This window comes from Schistocerca nitens, chromosome 4 (assembly GCF_023898315.1).
Source record: "Schistocerca nitens isolate TAMUIC-IGC-003100 chromosome 4, iqSchNite1.1, whole genome shotgun sequence".
Lineage (NCBI taxonomy): Eukaryota > Metazoa > Arthropoda > Insecta > Orthoptera > Acrididae > Schistocerca > Schistocerca nitens.
The window spans coordinates 915,481,114-915,504,104 of NC_064617.1; the positions used below are offsets into that span (position 1 = coordinate 915,481,114).

Sequence of the window (22,991 nt, forward strand, 5' to 3'; positions counted from 1 at the left end):
AACAGTTTAAAGCAGCAAGTTGTTCCAGTGAGCTGGACTGGGTCTATATCAAGAACATTAGCCTACCACGTAACTACCTGAATGTACCTCAGTACATGGCACATGTATCTGAGCTCTTCTGTACATGCTACTATTTAAGCTCTACTGAAATTTGCAAATTTAAGGTTATGTCCAAGCGCCTTTTCTGCTTGAAAGGGTAACTGGTATCTACGAGATTTCTTGCAGATAAATATATTTTTTGTGGGTTTAAACTATATAAAGAAACTCGTATATTTCTGCAATAGAAGTGAATACAGAATGCCTCCTTCATGAACCAATGTAAATAACACCAATTAGTACTTTTGAAAGGTAATATCAAACCATATGTGAAATTGAGCTTGTTGAATTAAAGCATTACAATTTCTTTTCTTTTGTTAAAAAAATATATATCTGTATATTTTATTTAACACAGGTAAAAAATATTTTACAAGCAGGAGAAAATCCAAATGTATTACATTTCTTGATTCACTGTTATGTGACTATAAAATATAACATAAAACTGTTATACAGTTTAGTGTATTCTTTGACTATAAACTCAGAAAATTGTCAAATTTTCAAAAGGAAATTACTGTTACATTCTTCAAAGTAATAACAGGTATGATGTTTGCGACAATGACAAGAAAGTAAAAATCAGGGCACCTAATAACTAACTGTTTCTTGTACTTACATGGAAAGTGATAACAGTATCACCAATATTATAGACCATTTTACTTATCTATTTGTCATTAGAGAAGTATTTAAAGTTATGTATAGTTTTGCCCATTTTATATGTGACTGTAAAATAGACAACATACACTATTCAAGAAAAATGAGATACTACAGACATTGTTTTTACTGGTATCCAGTTGTGTCATGTAGTACTGTCAGTAATGTTACTATGTACTATGCTACTTGACAAAAGCCAAAAAACCTATCTTATAACACTAATATGTTGTGCAAAGCATTTGTCACTTATTGATAGTAAATTATATTTATATTCTGTTGAGTACACAAAAACAGCAAATTATACTTGCATTCTGTGGAGTACTGACATCATGCATTTGATACTGCAACAATATATTTAATCAAATAGATGCTGCATATATGCATGTACAGGTATGTTCATATGTTTCTCTTTACAAAGAAATTCAATGTTGATCTGACATCATCTCAAGAAAATTATTTAGATGAAATTGGGAACACAGAATTAATGTTTAATACTGAAGCAATATGGTTATAGGAGATTTATATACACCACACCAATGACAACAACTATATGTTCAGACCCCACATCAGATAAGTTTCAGTACTACTTCAAGTGTGAAGGTATAGATGTCTATATCAAATAGAGAACATTCATGACTGGATTAATAACTTGCAAAATTTGATATTTACTATGAAGAAAGTATTGTGATATTCATCTCAAATTCAGAATTTTCTAGATGCACTTTAGTATAGCACCCACCATACTCTTATAGGAACTAATGTTAGAAGCATATTTTTTATCAAATAAATAGAAATAAAAAGACAAAGTAAAGTTTTGAGAATTATGTAAAAATATGTTTAATATATGCATTTCAGGTACAATATTCAAATGACCAATAAGACACAAATATAATTTTTACTGTTGATTTATCATTTACTTTTGCATATTTACCAGTAATCTGTTAGATTCCAAATTGGTCTTCGATTTTTACATGCATGTTCAGATAAAAATTGATTGCATTAGAATCTTAATCAATTATCAGTCTTCCTACAAGGAAACAAAGCTTAATGTCCTGAAAGTTGCTTCATGTCCTGATAAAATATCATAGAATATTAACATGTTTGCATTTCAAGTTCTGAATATGATTTTATTTTATCTAGCACCAAAGCAATATATAACTAAAAAAGCATGAACCTAAATGTTTCTTGTTATTAAGGTAACTGGAGGTATACTTAATTTAGCTTGTCAAAGCTTACAATTTGCACTGCAGAAGATCACTGTTTACTGAGCTTGAACATATCATTTCGTTTCAGTAGTACACAAAGTGCTTTGCTCTCATCTGTCAAAAAGTAGTGAGATCCTAAGAAGACGTGGGTACTTCTGCTGTAAATTATGAAGTGTAAACTGTACCCACTATGCTAATGTAAGGAATGCTAGAAACTGTAACGACGGGAACTCTAAATGCATGTAAAGCAGTGTTTCAGACAGGCTGAATGATTGTAGGGACAATACTGCATGCGTCCACCTCTATAATTGAGCAGTCAGTGCAGTCAACTGCCATGCAAAGAACCCGGGTTCGATTCCCTGTAATGCCAAGGAATTTCCTTGGCGGAAGGACTCAAACAGGGGCCCTCAGCCTGGTGCTGCCAATTGAGGAGCTTCTTGACTATGTAGTAGTGGCTCCAGGTCACAAAAACTGACAGCATCTGGGTAAGCAGTATACTGACCCCACGACCCTCTACACTGCATCCAATGATGTGATTAGGGAGGGTGACATGCTGTTTACTCTGTACTAGTATGCCCGCTAAGGCCTATGGACAGAGTTTATGTTTTTCATGAAGAGCGTTTTCAGCAATCAAACAGTTTTATTGATTTTTTGTATGTTTATAAGCTGTGTTTGTGGTCTTTTTCTGCTTGGATGACCGATAATGACTGGAAAAGTAAAAAAAGAAGGAAATCAGTCCTTCAGAAGTAACATCGCAATATTTCTTTTGCTTTACATAAGGGAAATAGCAACAGGAAACATGTAACAGATATTTTAAAAATATTCCCTGAAGGCAATGAAGTTAAGGGTATCAAATGGAAGGGGAACATCAAATAAGAAGGAGAAGAGGAAGAAGAAGAAGAATGGATATAAATGTGAATGGTAAAGAAGTATAAAAATGTAAAAGCGTGAATTTCTGTGGCACAAATTGTGCAGCCTTGGAGCATTATCTTCATATCTGCAGTTCAATAGACACCAAGTACCAGAGTTCTTTTGTGATTCCAGCGGTCAGAATTTTCATAAGGCGAGGCGATTTTTGTTAGTTTCTAATTACAAGTCGAAATGCTGTATGAATCTCAAAGATATCTGCCATTTCAAGATGTCTATCAGGCTGCAGATGAAACTGTTAGAAGGCCGGTAGATGGCGCCCTACAGCATAAAAAGGTGTAATAAAAAACCTTCCTTCTCACTGTAGAGAACCTGCTTCTTATTTTCGTAAAGCTTGTGCCTCCTAGCTATTAGAAAATATTTGCATGACACCACATGTGGCTGCATTATAAGCTTTTATTTCTCACACTGAAGAAGTGTTTGGGCAATGTATATTTTCAACAATTGTGGTTTTTATATATATATATATATATATATATATATATATATATATATATATGGGAAAATGGAGCGGAAATGAAAAGCTAGGTTTCTTCTGTGGTTCTGCATGTCACGCCTTTCTCAAGGCGAGGAACTAGAAGATGAACGACATAATTTCATTTGATCAGCTCACAACTTCTTGTAAGTTGAGATAACCAGGTTAATGTAGGTTCTCTTACATTTATTTCATCACAAAAACTGCTGAAAATGATTTTGGTCCGAAATGTGTTAAGTGTGAGAAATAAACGATTATAGAACAACCCTTAGGTGTCTGAAGATGTTTTCTCTCCGACCCTTCTACTTTGCAGTAGTTGGGGCCTCGGAGCAGCCTCGTTTTCACACACTGTGAGACGGAGTTAATGTGTGGACGCCAGCCGTTGACTCTAGGTCGATATCTGGATGATCGGTAAGGTGAGACTGCGATATTGTAGGTCTCGTTGCTCCCGTTCTTACTGGAGATACTCGGCCTCTCTGAGACGCTTCGGTTCCACCCACTGCGAGACAGTAGTCGATGTGTAGACGCCAGCAGTCGACTCTCGGTCGATATCTGGCGGGCTGGTAAGCTGAGACCCAGATGTCGTGGGTCTCAGTGCTTTTTTCTACTCGTACCGGGGTCCATCACGGTAAGTAGACTCTGGCCGTGCTCTGGAAGGGTTGGCGGCAGACGGGACAATCAGCAACTGACAAGGCGCAGTCGACGCAGGCCACGATGTGCCCACAGGGCAGGAATACGACGCCCATTTCCTTTTCGAAGCATATTTTACAGAGACGCTTCTCTTCGGTAGCACCGTTTTCCGTCTCCTCGACTCGGCTGTCCGGTGTCTCTTGTCGCGGTTGCGACTTGGAGCTTTCGGCCCGTACGACGGTCGCAGTTTGGTTGGGATCCGTTTTGGCGGCGATCAAGGCGTCCCTCTTCCGAGCAATCTCGTTGACGAAGTCGTTGCCGCGGTGCAGCGACACGTGCCAGCAGCCGGGGAACCAGAGCTCGTGCTCCACCCAGGGGTCGTCGCTGGCGACCCAGTCGCGCAGCCCCCTGCCACAGTAGTAGCAGATGGTGCGGTCGCCGCTGCCCGAGTAGAAGAAGCCCGCCTCGCAGAGCGCCACGGGCTTCACGGGGATGGCGGGCGGCCAGTCCTTGAACGAAGCCAGCCTCGCCTCGCGCCCACAGTACTGCGGAAAGGCGGGGCGCGTCGCGTGCACCGGCGTCGGTTTCGGCTGCGGCCGCGACTGCAGCGCCGCTGGCGGCCCGAACGGGCTGCACGAGTCGTAGGAGACGGCGTCGGCGCAGCCGCGCCGCGACGAGTTGTGGAACGGGCACCGGGGAGACCACCTGCGGTGCTCCGCCAATGGGTCGTCGCTGGGTTCCCACTTGTTGATGACGACGTCGCAGTAGAAGCACTTCACCGCGTCGTCTCCACGGCGCAGAAAGTAGAATCCGGCGGCCGCCACCTGTAACACACCAACAATGCACAACCTTAGTACACGACCTCAGATAATCCTACACTTATTTTTATTTTAGACATAATCACATTCATAATAAGATTATGACTGAAATACTGTAGAAGGGATACAAAATGCAGACTCATACACTACTGGCCATTAAAATTGCTACACCACGAAGATTATGTGCTACAGACGCGAAATTTAGCCGACAGGAAGAACATGCTGTCATATGCAAATTATTAGTTTTTCAGAGCATTCACACAAGTTTGGCGCCGGTGGCGACACATACAACGTGCTGACATGAGGAAAGTTTCTAACCGATTTCTCAAACAGTAGTTGACCGTCGTTGCCTAGTGAAACGTTGTTGTGATGCCTCGTGTAAGGAGGAGAAATGCGTACCATCACGTTTCTGACTTCGATAAAGGTCGGATTGTAGCCTATCGCGATTGCGGTTTATCGTATCGCGACATTCCTGCTCGCGTTGGGTTCTAGGCGCTACAGTCTGGAACCGCGCGACCGCTACGGTCGCAGGTTCGAATCCTGCCTCTGGCATGAATGTGTGTGATGTCCTTAGGTTAGTTAGGTTTAAGTAGTTCTAAGATCTGGGAGACTGATGCCCTCAGAAGTTAAATCCCATAGTGCTCAGAGCCATGTGAACCATTTTTTTGCTCGCGTTGGTCGAGATCCAATGACCGTTACCAGAATATGGAATCGGTGGGTTCAGGAGGGTAATACGGAACGCCGTGCTGGATCCCAACGGCCTCGTATCACTAGCAGTCGAGATGACAGGAATCTTATCCGCATGGCTGTAACGGATCGTGCAGCCACGTCTCGATCCCTGAGTCAACGGATGGGGACGTTTGCGAGACAACAACCATCTGCACGAACAGTTCGACGACTTTTGCAGCGGCACGGACTATCAGCTCGGAAACCATGGCTACGGTTACCCTTGACGCTGCATCACAGACATGAGCCCCTGTGATGGTGCACTCAACGACGAACCTGGGTGTACGAATGGCAAAACGTCATTTTTTGGGATGAATCCAGCTTCTGTTTACAGCATCATGATGGTCGCATCCGTGTTTGGCGACATCGCAGTGAACGCACATTGCAAGCGTGTATTAATCATCGCCATACTGGCGTATCACCCAGTGTGATGGTATTCAGTTCCATTGGTTACACGTCTCGGTCACGTCTTGTTCGCACTGACTGCACTTTGAACAGTGGACGTCACATTTCAGATGTGTTACGACCCGTGGCTCTACCCTTCATTCGATCCCTGCGAAACCCTACATTTCAGCAGAATAATGCACCACCGCATGTTACAGGTCCTGTACGGGCGTTTCGAGATACAGAAAATGTTCGACCGCTGCCCTGGCCGGCACATTCTCCAGATCTCTCACCAATGGTGGCCGAGCAACTGGCTCGTCACAATACGCCAGTTACTACTCTTGATGAACTGTGGTATCGTGTTGAAGCTGCATGCGCAGCTGTACTTGTACACGCGCCATCCAAGCTCTGTATGACTCAATGCACAGGCGTATCAAGGCCGTTATTACGGCCAGAGGTGGTTGTTCTGGGTACTGATTTCGCAGGATCTATGCACCCAAAATGCGTGAAAATGTAATCATATGTCAGTTCTAGTATAATATATTTGCCCAATTAATACTCGTTTATCATCTGCATTTCGTCTTGGTGTGGCAATTTTAATGGCCAGTAGTGTCAAAGCAAGAGGAGTGTTTACGTAAAAGACAAATTTTTAAGATGTATATAAATAAAAAATAAATTGCCGCATGTGAAAGATCATCACTTGGGAATGGCTTGACCGGTTTGGCTGATTTTTTTGTTGTGTTTGTAACTGTCAGGACAGGGTCTGTATGAAAGACATTATTTGCAAAATTCAAATCATAAGTTTGGAGGGCATTTCTGTATGAAAATCTCAATGAAAGAAGTGTGACGGTCCGTTTGACAGTTCTGCAGTCACATGCTTTCATAACATTTATTCGTGGATGACATCCAGTGGCATCACACATTCACTGATGCTTGTTGCGTCTACTGCACATCAAATTCGATCACATTTTGCCATCATCATTTAAACGTGTTTTCCTTCGAATCTACTTGTTTTACGGAAAAAATACAAAGACAATATAGCTGAAAACATTCTGCATTGAGTGCGTACAACAATAACGAATGCCGAACTTGAATTTTACGGTGAGATTCACAACGCACCACTGATTTCTATAGAGAATTTGTACCTGATGATGCCGGCTGCTGTGGCCGAGCGGTTCTAGGCGCTAAAGTGTGGAACCGCGCGACCGCTACGGTCGCAGGTTTGAATCCTGTGCCAGGCATCTATGTGTGTGATATCCTTAGGTTAGTTAGGTTTAAGTATTTCTAAGTTCTAGGGGACTGATGAACTCAGATGTTAAGTCCCATAGTGCTCAGAGCCATTTTTTGTACCTGATGATGTGTGGCACGACGTTGCACGAATTAGGAATGCCAGCGGCGAATCGCGTCGTGCATGATTCATTCAGTCAAGAAATTGACCGAGAACGGGAATACGGTCGAGATGCTTTGAGTCACGAAAATAGCTCCCACTTTTGAACCAGCAACAGAAAACCACGTACAGTAATAAATTGATGACAGCAGCCAAACGCGGGCACGCAGGAATCTTCTTCCTCGATGCACCTAGCGGAACTGGCAAAACGTTCCTAATTTCATTGATTTTAGCTTAGATTCACCACAAAATGAATCAGCGCTGGGCACAGTATCATCTGGGATCGCTGCCACATTGTTCGAAGAAGGACGAACACCTCACTCTGTGCTGAAAGTGCCACTGAATTTGCAATCGATAGGTAAAGCGAAGTGCAACATTGGCAAAAATTCAGCAATGGTGAAAGTACTACGGAAGCGCAAAATAACCATTTAGGATGAATGTACGTTTCCGCACAAACGAGCAATGCGGGAACTCGATCGAACATTGAGAGACTGGTGCAGTAATCTGGACCTCTACAACTACGACCACTGTACAACTTTATTAATAATCAACGACGAGAATTACTTATGAAACATCGTGGAACAGACAGCCAATCATCACAGGCGTCCGCAATGGGAGGGGGAGGGGGAACGAAAGGAGGCACTTGTCCCCTCTTGAAATCTGTGGTACACTTTTTATTAATTTCAAAATTCTAAGGTATTTCGCGAAATGATTGTCTCTGTCACCGATCAACATTGTTTGGTGGTCAGGTTGCTCACGGGACATTATACAGTTTGCTTGTCATGGCGGCAGTTTCGACGTCGTTTTTCAACTTAGGTTGGTGTGAAAATTTACACACTACTGCCGAAATGGTGTACCTGATATTTTTTCTGACGCTTCTTTGTGCAGCCCTTAATAAGCTACAGAACAGCACACTTAGCCCAGTATAACCATGGCTGCATTATACCCGTCCAACGCTTTTCCCTAATTCCCACAAGGACACGCTAGTCACTTGCGCACATCTTAATTTCCACAGTAAGCTTACATTTCACCTGTCAAGGTTTTCCGAGTCTTCATTCAGTTTCACGCGGCAGAGTTATCGTACGAGGGGCGTTCTGTAAGTAGTGCAACACATTTTTTCTGAATGTAAATAGGGTTTACTCAGGATTCCAATGCACCAATTATTCCCCACTCTTTTGGCTAGAAAGCTCTATTTTTCAACATAATCCCCTTTCAATGCGACGGCCTTACCCCATCTTACTGAGAGTGTCTGTATCTCCGCATAGTACCATTCCACTGGTTGGTGTAGGAGCCAAAGTCTTGCTTCATCAATAACCTCCACATCATGCACATACTGCTTTCTGTGGAGTGCAGCCTTCATTGGATCAAACAGATGGAAATCAGAGGTGCGAGATCCGAGCTGTAGGGTGGATGAGGAAGAGTAGTCCAATGAAGTTCCATGACCTGCACGCAGGTGCGTGGAGTTATGTGAGGCCTTGCATTGTAGTGGAAAAGTAGTCCGCTTCCATTTTACTGTCTTCCATTAGGCGGCGAGGAACCCACCTTAGAGTAGCCCAACTGATGGACGAGTGTGTCAGCACTACCAACAGAGACGTCCAGTTGAACAGCGAGATGTCTGATTGTGATCCGTCAATCACCTCGAATAAGAGTGGCCATATGTTCCAATATTGCTGGAGTCACAACTGTGTGAGACCGGATGGCGCGCGGGAGGTAGAACAGGTTATGCCTCGCCCAACGATTAACAGTGCATTTGTTCACTGCCATCTCTTCATAGACATTCTGCAAGTGAAACTGAATATATGTGATGTTCTTGTTGTCAGTCAAAAGAAACTCAGTGACAGCTCTCTGCTTGGAAAGCACCTCGGTTACAGATGCCATCTTGAAGGCTACATGTAGCTCCACCACCTATCGGAACTTCATGCAGCTATAGGGGCTGAAGCGGAAATATTCCACAATGTCCCACAACAAAGTCCCAAATTCTGTATTCTTTAAACCATAAATCGCCAAGGAAAAAATCTTGTGTTACATATTGAACAGCCCTTACTATATTGCATGTGTATTTAGCTATACTTCATCTGCGGCCCCAAACACAGAAAAATAGAAATTTCGGTACCAGGAGAGAGGAAAAATGGATAAAATCAAGGTTGAAAAGATTTTTGGACATTCATAAAATACATGGTTCTTAAATTATATGAGGTGCAACCCTGCATGACATACAGCCATACGAGGGAGATAAATACTATTTTAGTTGAGTCCTTGCCTGTTAAGAATTGGTTCTACTGACCAATTTGATGGTTGTTTCCATAGGTTTCCTACAGTCATTCTCTTATTAAGAAAATTAAAAAAATGTATTTTGGATATACAAATGAAATATGCTTACATTTAAGGTATAGGAGAATCGACCTTGAAAAAAATATTGACTCGATAACTATCCACAGTTTAAGACACAATAATATTTGTGTACTTCAAATACATCTTCACTTATGCAAATACATCTCTGTTAGCAACTCATTTTTATCTATAGTCGATATCAGAAAGAAAACTAAAAATGTTTGATCTTCTTGTTATGATGGCAGTCATAACTAGTGGATGCATTCAGAAGTGCACCCAGGTTTTGGATCTGATTTTTCCCAATGTTGTGGACAGTTGATAAGAAATTCGTGTTGCCTTCGTTATTTCAAGACCAATACTTTTAATGATATTTATGTCTCAAGCAAGAAGCAGAAATGAAGTGTGATGAGCACATTTCAGATTTGAAAAGATTGGAGATTTGAGGTTTTGACAGATATTTCTTTGTTACATTATAGACTGTATTATGAAATTTGCAAAACAATACTTTTTCTGGTTTTGCCTCATTAGTTTTAAAATAGGACAAGGAGTTTCTAATTATCTTCAGTATTACTGGATAAGCATTTGAACAGTACTAAAGTTAATTATTCATTACTTATCTCATTTAAAAAGTAAATAAAAGTACATAAAAATGAAAACTGAAATAACACTGTATAACTAAAATAATGGATAAACTGCACAATATACCATGAGCCACACTGTAAATTTTGTTTTACATAAAATGTCTATGCTCCTCGTGTATGTATTATTTTAGCTCTTTAAGTGTTTATTATCTTAGTAGTTACAAAATCTTTGGCATGCTCAGTCCACTCAATTGTAAACAACCTTATGACATAGTGTGGAGTGGTAGTGTAGTTTGTGTACTTGTGCTGTGTGTGCCAGATAAGGATACATTTCCAAACATGCAAGTAAAAATATCCCTCAGATTATTTAGATTTAAACCACAGAGAATGGTAAACACTGACACATATTAATTTTTCTGGGCAGGGCCAACAATACTTCAGAACATTACATTAGTGGCACGCCCAGCAGCAAAACATTTCACATCACTCTAAATCTTAATGAATTAATCACTAAGCTGAACTGGTAATTATTTGGATGAAATGTATTCGCAATTGCATATATGGACAACCATCGGCTGTATAATGGAATGAAAATTTCTGCTGGACCGGGACTCCAACCCAGATTTTCCACTTGTCACTAGCAGTCAACTTATCATTAGGCTATCCGAGCATGACTCACAGCCAGACTCATACATACATCTTCAACTATGTGTCCACAACCTGTACTTGCACATGCATTATGTATATTACTGTACAGACGAGGTATTTAATTTCAGAGTCACTTGCGTGGTGTCAATAAATAAATACGATATTACAGTGTCTATGTTACTCTGAATTACAATCAATGTTCCTTTGGAATATGTACAAACTACTGCTAAATCACACAGCAACCACAATGATAATCGACCGTCAAATGAGTAGCAACTGTATTTTAAATAATTCGTATGTCAGCTATTTTAGCAATGTTTCATCTATTGTGTTTTATAATCTCCAAATATTAGCTAACATTGTAGAAAAGGCCAGTAAATTCTGTAATCTAAATTACATACTTGCATGTATAGAGGGCTCTGAACACCATTATGGCATACACAAGGGTTAGCAGTGTAATAATTGTGCACATATTTGGTATTTCGTTTTCCACTGTATAGCTGGATACAGGGGACACTATGAAAATAATCGTTGGTACCTACCGAAGGGTCTGCCAACTAGATACAAACCTACCTTTCATAATTACGCTGATGAGCCAAACATTATGACTACTTGCTGATATATATATATATATATATATATATATATATATATATATATATATATGGCTATAATCCTTTCAATGCAGATGCACAAACCAGTCAAATTCCTATGGGAATCAGCGATTGCTGTGAGTGGTGAAGATACACACACACACACACACACACACACATATATATATATATATATATATATATATATATATATATATATATATATATATGTGTGTGTGTGTGTGTGTGTGTGTGTGTGTGTGTGTGTGTGTGTGTGTGCGGTGTCTGTTTTTTCAGACCTGTCAGAAAGAACAGTCACCACATATACAGCGTGTATATTGGTACGTATATGGTTTATATGGTTTACTGTCTGTCCTGATGGCATATAATTTCTGGAGAGGGGGGGAGGGAGGAGGGATGGCAGTATGAAGACATGACATATAAAGCCAGAACGCTGTACTTACAAAGTTACTTGTTTATGTAACTGGACACTGCTGTGTAAATAACCAGAGTAGTCGTAAGGAAGGCTTATATGTAACGTGATACTACATTAATTTAGAAAAGGACTGTCAGATTTCGTGTATAGTATAATGCAGAGCATCAGGAGGTAAACCGTTCAACGGTTTAGAGACATCCTGTACCCACAAAAATCTAGCCATGGTTAACTGGGCATAGCTGCAGGAACTTTGTGGTAACACTCGAGCACGATCATGACGGTTTTCTTGCTTTCATACTTCCCGGCAGATTATAACTGTGTGCCGGACCGAGACTCGAACTCGGGACCTTTGCCTTTTGCGGGCAAGTGCTCTACCGACTGAGCTACAGCTACTCAAGTACGACTCACGCCCCATCCTCCGCCACTACCTCGTGTCTACCTCCCAAACTTTACAGAAGCTCTCCTGCGAAACTTGCAGTAATAGCTCTCCTGGAACAAAGGATAATGCGGAGACCTTCCTTCATCCCTACCATACCATCTAAACCTCCTCTCAGTTATATTCTGTACAGATAACCCCCCTTCACATGGGCTCAGACAGAGTTGGAATTGTCTGCAATAGAAGCATCGCCACTCAGTCTCAACCTCTGTACAATACTCTCATGAACTACTTCATTATTACTCTCTTTTTCAAAACTTTATCTATTACCTATGTCACTAATTGTATTCTACCTGATCATCCCACCATCTACAGTTTTCTCACTCACACAGACTGTAGCTTTTTCATCTACATCATTATCACAGACCTAGAGTCAATAAAGTTAGCAGAACTCCAGTGGTATTGTCAGTTTACTAACTCCCTCCAAGGTGATAGTGTCCTCATCTTCCAGCAAACCGAACCAAGAGAAATACAACTCAAGATGTCCTGCTAGCATCATTGCTGAAAGACTTTATCTAATCGAAAGTAACCAATCACCTACCTGTTTCCCAAGTGAGAAGGCATGCTAATCCCTGGCACGAATCTGCCCGGCAGATTATTGTCGAGGTCCAGTGTGCCAGTCAGCCTGTGGGTAGTTTTTAAGGCGGTTTTCCATCTGCCTCGACGAATGTGGGCTGGTTCCCCTTACTCCGCCTCAGGTACACTGTGTTGGCGATTGCTGTGCAAACACCGTTTCCACGTACGCGTACACCGTAATTATTATACCACACAAACATTTGAGGTTACACTCGTCTGGTACGAGACGTTTTCCCAGCTAGGGTCCACTGGGGGCCGAACCTCACAAGAACGCTGGGTTCGGTGTGGGGCGGCGGTGGGGTGAGTAGACTGCAGTAGTCTGTTGTGGGGTTGTAAACCACTGAGGGCTACGGTGCCATTTCTAGGTCCCCAGTTTAATACATTCATACATACATACAACCACCTACATGTTCTATCCACTATCACCTCATTCCCATGCACGCCATTCAAACATCCATCCAAAAGTTATCCACATCTATTACTAAAGGAAACAAATTCCTGAAACAGGTCTGTGATCATTATAGACTTACGAAAATAATACTGTCTAGATCGCTTAATGTATTTATATTATCTCGCTGACATGTTATGACAGCTGCAGTCTTTTCAGATCTTGTGATTAAGATAGCAAATGACATAAGAACAAATATACTGGTAGATGAAACATGTCAGTAATGTAATAAACAAAAAATACACAAGGTACCTAGACAGTATCACTCACAAAAAAGTCCAAAACTACTCCCATTTCAACTGGAATATCTTCAGGGAACTAATATGCAGACACTCACAAACCTTCCAACACCCAGACAATATTCCTCACATTGTCTCCTAGCTGCAGCACACCTTGTTAGATGCTGTATCTATCCACATCCTTACCAAACTCATGTATCCCAACCGCCCCTTCTCCACCCAAAAGCTTTAGCACTCTTCTGTGAATTCTGTCGACTGTGATGTTCCTTCCTTTTGACACCCGACCAAGATACACTCAGAGATCACTGAGGAACACGTATCATAAACTTACTAAATGCTATTACTGGCGCCAAAGGTACATCAAACTAAACGCCACACTTCCCATTAATTTCTCCAAAAAAAGGAATCTATTCAACCCAATTACCTGTAGTAATTCCATACCTCACTATCTGCTACTGCACAAACAACAAACACACTGTACCAGGCAGTTTGAACTTAACATATTATCTCTCTGACACCTGCACAATTCCTGATGACCCTCATTTAGGCTACTGCCTTTCCACTACAGTCTCTCAACGTATTAATGCCTCTGTCCCACCCCTTACTCTAAGCTTCCACTACACGGACTACATAGCACAGACAGAGCTGAATATACCATTCACACATCGTGTAATATGGAAACAAATATTACAACAAAATAAACCACAACACAACCCCCAGTCAACCTTGCAAGACCTACAAACTCACATTCGTTCCTAGTAATCTTTGCATGGTTTTCTCCACTGGTTACTATCATGAGCTGTGAAAAGCCTCCAGAACATTACTGTCCCTCAAACTGACATACCTTCCTACCACACTGTCAGTCTTATCTCAATATTTTGCAAGATCTTTGGTAAATTCTCTCGAAACATGTGCACAAACCACAGACACGTCCACCAGTTACCCCTCTCTGTTAACCAGTCTGGCTTTCATCCCATTTTCTCCTCAGACGACCAACTCCTGTACGTCACCACTCTCATATCCCATCAACTTAACAATTAAAACTCCACAATTTTTGTGTTCCTTGTCCACGACAATGCTTATATCCATTCATAGCAATCTGGACGCCTCCTCTGACTGCAGACATATGTATTTCTTATCTACCTTCAGTTGTTTTTGGAAAAGGGGGTGGGGGAAATGGGTGTAGGAAACAGATGTAGACAGCACTGGTTTGGTCTTGTGTTCGGGTGTGGACATTACACTGAGGTCGTGGGATACCTCCCAACATCATGTTGGACCTCCTTTTACCCAGTGTAGAGCAGGAACTCTATTTGTCAGATCAGTGTACTGTATAATGCTGATGCACATGGATGAACCAAAACGGTATGACCACTGTCCACCTCGACGCTGGATGCCTATTGGTGGCGTTGCGGTCACGTGACACGGTAACGAAAGTATGTAAACAGAGCAGGCATGGCCGGGGGATCACCCTAGCAAAGATACGGGCAGCAAATGAGGGCATCCATTGAGATATGCGACTTTGACAAAGGGCAGATTATTATTACGCAGAGCGTTTGAATGAGTATCTCGAAAACGGCGAAACTGGTCGACTGTTCACGTGCTACTGTCGTGGGCATCTATGGAATGAAGTAGAGCAATGAAACAATCACTAGGCCATAAATGGTTGGACGTCCACTGCTTTTCACAGAACGTGGGGTCTGGAGGCTTGTCTGCTCTGTGAAATAGGAAAGATAGTGATCTGTGGCATCTCTGCCGAAAGAGCACAGTGCTGGTGGACGCACTAGTGTTTTGGAGCACAGCATTCATCATACGTTGTTGAACATGGAGCTCCACAGCCGACCACCCCTACGTGTTCACATATTGACCCAATAACGACTGTAATGGGGGTGGACCGTCGGGATTCGAACGACGATCAATGAAAATGTGTCGGATCTTGGGGTAAATCACAGTTTTGCTACACTAGATCGATGCTCGTCTCCACAAACTCCGCCATCGATGTGAACGGCGGCTCGAAACGTGTAGTGCGCCACGGACGCAGGCTTGTGGGAGCAGGGTTATGCTCTCCTGCACTTGCATGGGACATGTGGTGGTCATGAAAGACACGCTGACAGCTGCGAACCACCTGCATCCCTTCATGCTTGATGTCTTCCCCGATGGCGATGTCATCTTTCAGCAGTATAATTGCCCGTGTCTCGGAGCCAGAACCGTGTGACAGTCGTTTGTTGAGCATTATAGTGGACTCACGTTGATGTCTCGGCGACCAAATTCGCCTGATGTAAATACGAGGGTAAGACAATTATTATCCGCAAAGTAGCTATAAAATTTTGTTGTAGTCAAATAGGAAACTTACAAGAACATCATTTTTCGACATAGTCTCTTTGCGTGTCAACGCACTTCGTCCATCGTTGAACAAGCTTCCTGGTGCCCTCATAAAAGAAGGTTCTCGGTTGAGCTGCGAGCCAGGAATGCACCGCTTCTTCCACTGCTTCGTCCGAGGCAAATTGACGGCCCCTTAATGCCTGTTTGAGTGGACCAAACAAGGAGGCAAGATCGGGACTATATGGAGGATGATCCAGTACTTCAAACTGGAGTTTCTGGAGCGTTTCAGCAGTGCAGGCAGCAGTATGCGGACGGGCATGGTCGCGCAACAACACAACAGGTTATGACAGCAGTCCTCGACGTTTGCTTCGAATTGCAGGCTTTAGCCAGGCATTAAGAATCTCACTGTAACGTACACTGTTTATAGCTGTGCCCCTTTCCCCATAATGTTCCAGTACTGGACTTTGTGCGTCCCAAAAAACCGTAAGCATCAGTTTTGCTACTGCCGGTTGGGTCTTGAACTTTTTCTTGCACGGCGAATTTGGATGTTTCCATTCCATACTCTGCCGTTTACTGTCAGGCTCTCAATGATGGATCCATGTTTCGTCACCAGTAATGATCCTGTCTAAGACGTTGTCCCCTTCGTTAATGTAGCGCTCCAAGTGTTTTTTGTAGATGTCCAAGCGCGTTTGTTTGTGCAATTGTGTGAGTTGTTTTGGGACACATCTTGCACAAACTTTATGAAACCCAAGTCTGTTGTGGATGATGTCGTAGACAGAACCATGACTAATTTGCAGACGATGAGCCATTTTGTCAGTAGATAACGTCTGTCTAAGAGAGTCATTTCACGTGACCGCTCAATGGTTTCTTCATTTGTGGGTGTAAACGGTCGTCCGGCTCCATCGTGAGTAACGCTTGTGCGACCATTTCGGAATTTTTCAATCCATTCGTCGACACTCCGTTGTGGAAAACACTGTTCCCGTACTGTACCGCAAGTCTTCGATGAATTTCGGCCTCCCGACCACAAAAAACGGATCACTGAACGTTGCTCTTCTTTGGTGCCAATAGACTGCGGAGCAGCTATGATTAACAGCACGGCAGCGATAACGAAACTAACCTAGCGGCTTGAAAATTGCAAAGATATAACAACAAATAAACAAAGCATGCGGCATCACGTAAAACGAAAATACTACCAAAATAAACAAAAATATAACTAAATTACGGATAATAATTGACTTACCCTTGTACTATGGAACCAATCCGGGCCGATATCGGGTACCATAGCCGCTTACACAAATCAGCGGCCCATTATTTACGCGAATAACGTGACCAGTGCGTAGACATCTAATGCCACATACCTCCAAAAACCTGACGTCACACCGTCGGATCCCTGATACGAAGCATCACTGATGTACACTACTGGCCATTAAAATTGCTACACCACGAAGATGACGTGCTACAGACGTGAAATTTAACCGACAGGGAGAAGATGCTGTGATATGCAAATGATTAGCTTTTCAGAGCATTCACACAACGTTTACGCCGGTGGCGACACCTACAACGTGCTGACATGAGGAAAGTTTCCAACCGATTTCTCATACACAAACAGCAGTTGACCGGCTTTGCCTGGTGAGACGTTGTCGTGATGCCTCGTGTAACGAGGAGAAATGTGTACCATCACGTTTCCGACTGATAAAGGTCGGATTGTAGCCTATCGCGATTGCGGTTTATCGTATCGTGACATTGCTGCTCGCGTTGGTCGAGATCCAATGACTGTTAGCAGAATATGGAATCCGTGGGTTCAGGTGGGTAATACGGAACGCCGTGCTAGATCCCAACGGCCTTGTATCACTAGCAGTCGAGATGTTAGGCATCTTGTCCGCATGGCTGTAACGGATCGTGCAGCCACATCTCGGTCCATGAGTCAACAGATGGGGACGTTTGCAAGACAATAACCATCTGCACGAACAGTTCGACGACGATTGGACTATCAGCTCGGAGACCACGGCTGCGGTTACCCTTGACGCCGCATCACAGACAGGAGCACCTGCGATGGTGTACTCAACGACGAACCTGGGTGCATGAATGGCAAAACGTCATTTTTGGGGATGAATCCAGGTGCTGTTTACAGCATCATGATGGTCGCATCCGTGTTTGGCGACATTGCGGTGAACGCACATTGGAAGCGTGTATTCGTCATCGCCATACTGGTATATCACCTGGCGTGATGGTATGGGGTGCCACTGGTTACACGTCTCGGTCACCTCTTGTTCGCATTGACGGCACTTTGAACTGTGGGCGTTACATTTCAGATGTGTTACGACCCGTGGCTCTACTCTTCATTCAATCCCTTGCGAAACCCTACATTTCAGCACGATAATGCACGACCGCATGTTGGAGGTCCTGTACGGGCCTTTCTGGATACAGGAAATGTTTGATTGCTGCCCTGGCCAGCACATTCTCCAGATCTCTCACCAACTGAAAACGTCTGATCAATGGTGGCCGAGCAACTGGCTCGTCACAATAGGCCAGTCAGTACTCTTGATGAATTGTGGTATCGTGTTGAAGCTGATGGGCAGCTGCACCTGTACACGCCATCCAAGCTCTGTTTGACTCAATGCCCAGGCGTATCAAGGCTTTATTATTTCCAGAAGTGGTTGTTCTGGGTACTGATTTCTCAGGATCTATGCACCCAAATTGCATGAAAATATAATCACATGTCAGTTCTAGTATAATATATTTGTCCAGTGAATACCCGTTTATCACCTGCATTTCTTCTTGTTGTAACAGTTTTAATGGCCAGTAGTGTATTTCGTTCCAAAGCCAAACAAGCTGTTAAGCAGTGGTCATAATGCTTTGACTCATCAGCGTAATTATGAAAGGTAGGTTTGTATCTCGTTGGCAGACCCTTCAGTACATACCAACTTCATGGTGTCCACTGAAGTCAAATCAACGCAGACGCCACTGCAAGTTTAATTTTGGTGATGGGGCTTTTTCTTCTTTAAAATATTAAGTATAAGGGCAGTCAAGTGAAAGCAATACAGATGAAAAAAACTAGGGTTGGTTGGATTGTTTTGGGGAAGGAGACCAGACAGCGAGGTCATCGTTCTCATTGGGTTAGGGAAGGACGGGGATGGAAATAGGCCGTGCTCTTTCAAAGGAACCATGCCGGCATTTGCCTGGAGCGATTTAGGGAAATCACGGAAACCTAAATCAGGATGGCCGGACGCGGGATTGAACCGTCGTCCTCCCGAATGCGAGTCCAGTGTCTAACCACTGCGCCACCTCATCGGTAAAAAAAAATAAATACATAAAAAAAACCTACGTAAACTGTTCATTATTTCAAAAGTGATCGTCGTAAATGTTGGTACGTTTACGCCACTGTGAGTCAAGATGGTAATGCTTTCATGGAAAAATATTTGTTGTTTCCTACGGAACCATGACTGTGCCCAGGCGTGCACCTCTTTAAAGCAAATCGGCGATCACGAATGCCTTTCTTCGGAGCTCCAAAAATACAGAAATCATATGGGAAGGCAGGTTGTGGAACGGTTTCCCAGCGAAGCGTTTCCAACATAGTCGAAACAACATTTGGCAACAAGTGGGTGGGCACTATCCTCCAACAGAACAGGTTATTTCGATACGCTGCAAAAGTTGCGCTGGTGAGCCGCCCCGTGCTCTTCCCACTTCATTACCCTATTTTTAGTGCTCTGAGGCAAGGCTTACCGCGTCTTTGACTTTTAGCACACGTATCTGTTCCATTTGCACTGAAATTTCCTTTCACCGCCCTTATTGTTTCTTCGACATACAAGTTGTACAACAGTAGTTGCAACGTTGCCATGTTCCCTTCTCAACAACAAGTTATCTTTCTTCATCTTGTACTTTTATTACTTCCACTTTGCTTTTGTAGATGTTGCAGGTTACCTGTCTGTCTTTCTCCTTTAGCCCCAGCCGCTTCGGACAAAGAGATGAATGCCTGGTTACAATCATGGTTCCGTGGGCATATTCACGGTCTTCTCTCAGAGTGGGGTAAATGTATTAACGTCTATGACGGTTACTTTTGTAATAATGAACATTTTACTTAATATTTTCCATCTGTCTCGTTTTAGTAGCGAACTTACAACACAGTCATAATTAACTTTCCGGTGAGAGGACAACTCTCATGGCGAAGATTAGTGCAGCTGCAAGAAAAGACAAGGAATCAGAGAAGCAGATGTAACATTGCGCTTAGGAATGGAAGGCTGAGTGAACAGAACACAGGATATCGTCCTAGCATTTGTGGAGCTAGACTAAATCGTCTTACTCTAAAGTGGTGACAATTCCTAGGCAGTTGGGTTCAAATGGCTCTGAGCACTACGGGACTTAACATCTGAGGTCATCAGTCCCCTAGAACTTAGAACTACTTAAACCTAACTAACCTAAGGACATCACACACATCCATGCCCGAGGCAGGATTCGAACCTGCGACCGTAGCAGTCGCGCGGTTCCGGACTGAAGCGCCTAGAACCGCTCTGCCGTCGCGGCCGGCCTAGGCAGTTGGGGGTAAAGGAGAAAACAGAAGATACCCTGCAGCACCTCCGAAAATTAAGTGGGAATAATAAAAGTACAACATGAAGAAAGACAAGTAGTCGTTAAGAAAGGAGTACAGCAACGTTACAACCACTGCTGTTCAATTTGTACGTCGAAGAAGCAACGAAGGCAGTGAAGGCAATTGCAGTGCCTAGGCCGGCCGAAGTGGCCGCGCGGTTCTGGCGCTGCAGTCTGGAACCGCGAGACCGCTACGGTCGCAGGTTCGAATCCTGCCTCGGGCATGGATGTGTGTGATGTCCTTAGGTTAGTTAGGTTTAACTAGTTCTAAGTTCTCGGGGACTAATGACCTCAGCAGTTGAGTCCCGTAGTGCTCAGAGCCATTTGCAGTGCCTAGGGAACAGACACTTGGGCTCAGGATCGCAGACGGGATAAGCGTTGTAACCCGATGTGAGACAGACCTGGAAGTCTCGTTTACAGGAATGAACAGCGTACTTAGCACAGATAAACACAACAGGGACAAAGGCGATGAAGAGTGATAGAAAGGCGAATGGCGACTCGCTTAACATCAGAAATTGGGAACGGAACTGTAGCACACGAGTGTATCATTCTTCTGTCCACAAAGCAAGATCACTGAAGATGGCCAAACGAAGGAAGACATCAGAAGTAGATTGTCACAGGCGAATGACACTCTATTCAATGAAACAGCTCCATTGATATCTAAAATTGATTTGGAACTGAGGAAGACGTTGCGGAAAGAGTGCAGCACTGTGCAGAAGTGAAACTTGGCAAAAAAAAAAAAAAAAAAAAAAAATCGACACTTTGGAAATATTGTGTGCTAAGGAAGAATGTTAAAAATTAAATGGACACGAAGTATTAAATGAAGAAATATTAAAAAGAATAGATTGGGAAAGATGTCTAAGCAAGACCATTACCAGAAGAAGAGGCAAGTTGGTTATTGCGACAACTGCTACGGCATATAGAAACACTTAAACTTGAGCTGGAAGCAGCAGTATTGGGGAAAATTAGTAGTGACAGACAAAGATTACAATAGGTAGGATACAACTTAAATTTCTTCATACTGTATGAAATTGGCTGAAGATTGCGACTGCGTTACGAAACATATAAAATAGTACTTTTTCGGTTTCACTCACGTCTGTTTTCCAATATTTATGGCACAACACGTTTCGGCAGTATCAGGTACCTAATATTTATGCATAAATTGGGAACGGAACTGTAGTACACGAGTGTATCATTCTTCTGTCCACAAAGCAAGATTACTGAAGTAATCCAGACTTGGTAGTCTCTCGGGAAGCTCGTTGAAGGGAGCAGTTGAATCGATAGACATCGGTTACTATTCGCTGGTATTGTTTTCTTGTCGCTGCCGAGATTAAGCAGCACATCGTCTCATGTTACTTGCGCAGCTAGATGGAAATAATTCCTAAACGAGTCACGCTAACTTCGTGATCAATAGAGTCTTTCTCCACCTGTTGTGTGATTTTTTATGCGACCTAGACAGCTTAACTACAGATGTACACATATTCACTAGAAAGTTTGGAAGGTAGGAGACGAAGTACTGGCGGAAGTAAAGCTGTGAGGACGGGGCGTGAGTCGTGCTTGGGTAGCTCAATTGGTAGACCACTTGCCCGCGAAAGGCAAAGGTCCCGAGTTCGAGTCTCGGTCCGGCACACAGTTTTAATCTGCCAGCAAGTTTAATATCAGCGCACACTCCTCTGTAGAGTTAAAATGTCAGTCTAGTGCTAGCTAAAATTGGTAGCGACCAGAAATCTGACAACACTGGTCGATGTAGTTTGATTTCTATCGATTCAACTACTCCGATCAGGCGCCTCATCAGAGTGCGCGTACACACCTCTTCGGCGGGCAGGAAGCTGACGGGCCAGTCGCCGTGCCTGAAGGTCCGCAGGCGGCCTTCCGTCGTGGCCAGCGACGGCGCCGCGTAGTCCGGGACGTCCGCCGGCCGCGGCGGCTGCTGGCCGGGCGCTGCGCCGCCGTCGCCCGCGGCGGCTGTGGACGCCGTGGGCTGCAGCAACATGGCGGCAGCAGGAGCAGCTGTACGTCCGCGTGAGTTGGTCTGTTCTCGCTGGCCGCGCCCCAACTGACGCGCTAGCGCTGCGCATTTGACCGCGCAGCCTCGACACAGGCCGTTATCTGTTTACTGCTGCGGCGATTAACACCGGAAAGTGCTCACCACAGACGGTAACCGCACAGCGTCAGCGTGAGCAGTCGCTCGCTGCCAGCGATGACGCCTTTCCAGTGCCTGCTGTGTACTAGAGTTGGGCAACACTATTCTTTTTCCCGATTCGATTCGTACGATTCAATCTCACATTGCGAATCCATTCCTACGTTTCGTTCACGATTCTTTCACGATTCATTTCAGTCTGCGATGGCACGATTCTTACGGAATGCAAAAAGCTCTACACCTTACTCACAGATGGCAGGACATGTCTGAAATTTTCAATGGGGTTAGAATCGAACTGTGTCATGATGAGATATGCCATAAATAGTTTATTTATTAGTAAACATGTATATAACGTTACAAGTGT

The 22,991-nt window shown here is 43.4% G+C and overlaps 1 protein-coding gene across 1 annotated transcript; it reads right to left on the bottom strand.

The window, feature by feature from the left end:
• Nucleotides 1-46: 46 nt before the first annotated feature.
• Nucleotides 47-22,495, bottom strand: LOC126253515 (putative inhibitor of apoptosis). The gene is made up of 2 exons (XM_049954889.1): nt 22,298-22,495; nt 47-4,805 (listed from the first exon to the last, which is right to left on the bottom strand). Exons 1-2 carry the CDS (start codon nt 22,478-22,480, stop codon nt 3,975-3,977), a joined length of 1,014 nt encoding a protein of 337 aa, XP_049810846.1. The 5' UTR covers nt 22,481-22,495; the 3' UTR covers nt 47-3,974.
• Between the last annotated feature and the right edge of the window lie 496 nt (nt 22,496-22,991).

Bases quoted from the DNA above. Each gene is read 5' to 3' on its own strand.
- LOC126253515 (XM_049954889.1), bottom strand. From the start codon at position 22,480: ATGTTGCTGCAGCCCACGGCGTCCACAGCCGCCGCGGGCGACGGCGGC. The intron at 4,806-22,297 runs GTGTGTACGCGC...GGTGTGTTACAG, and splicing joins GCTTCCTGCCCGCCGAAGAG to GTGGCGGCCGCCGGATTCTA.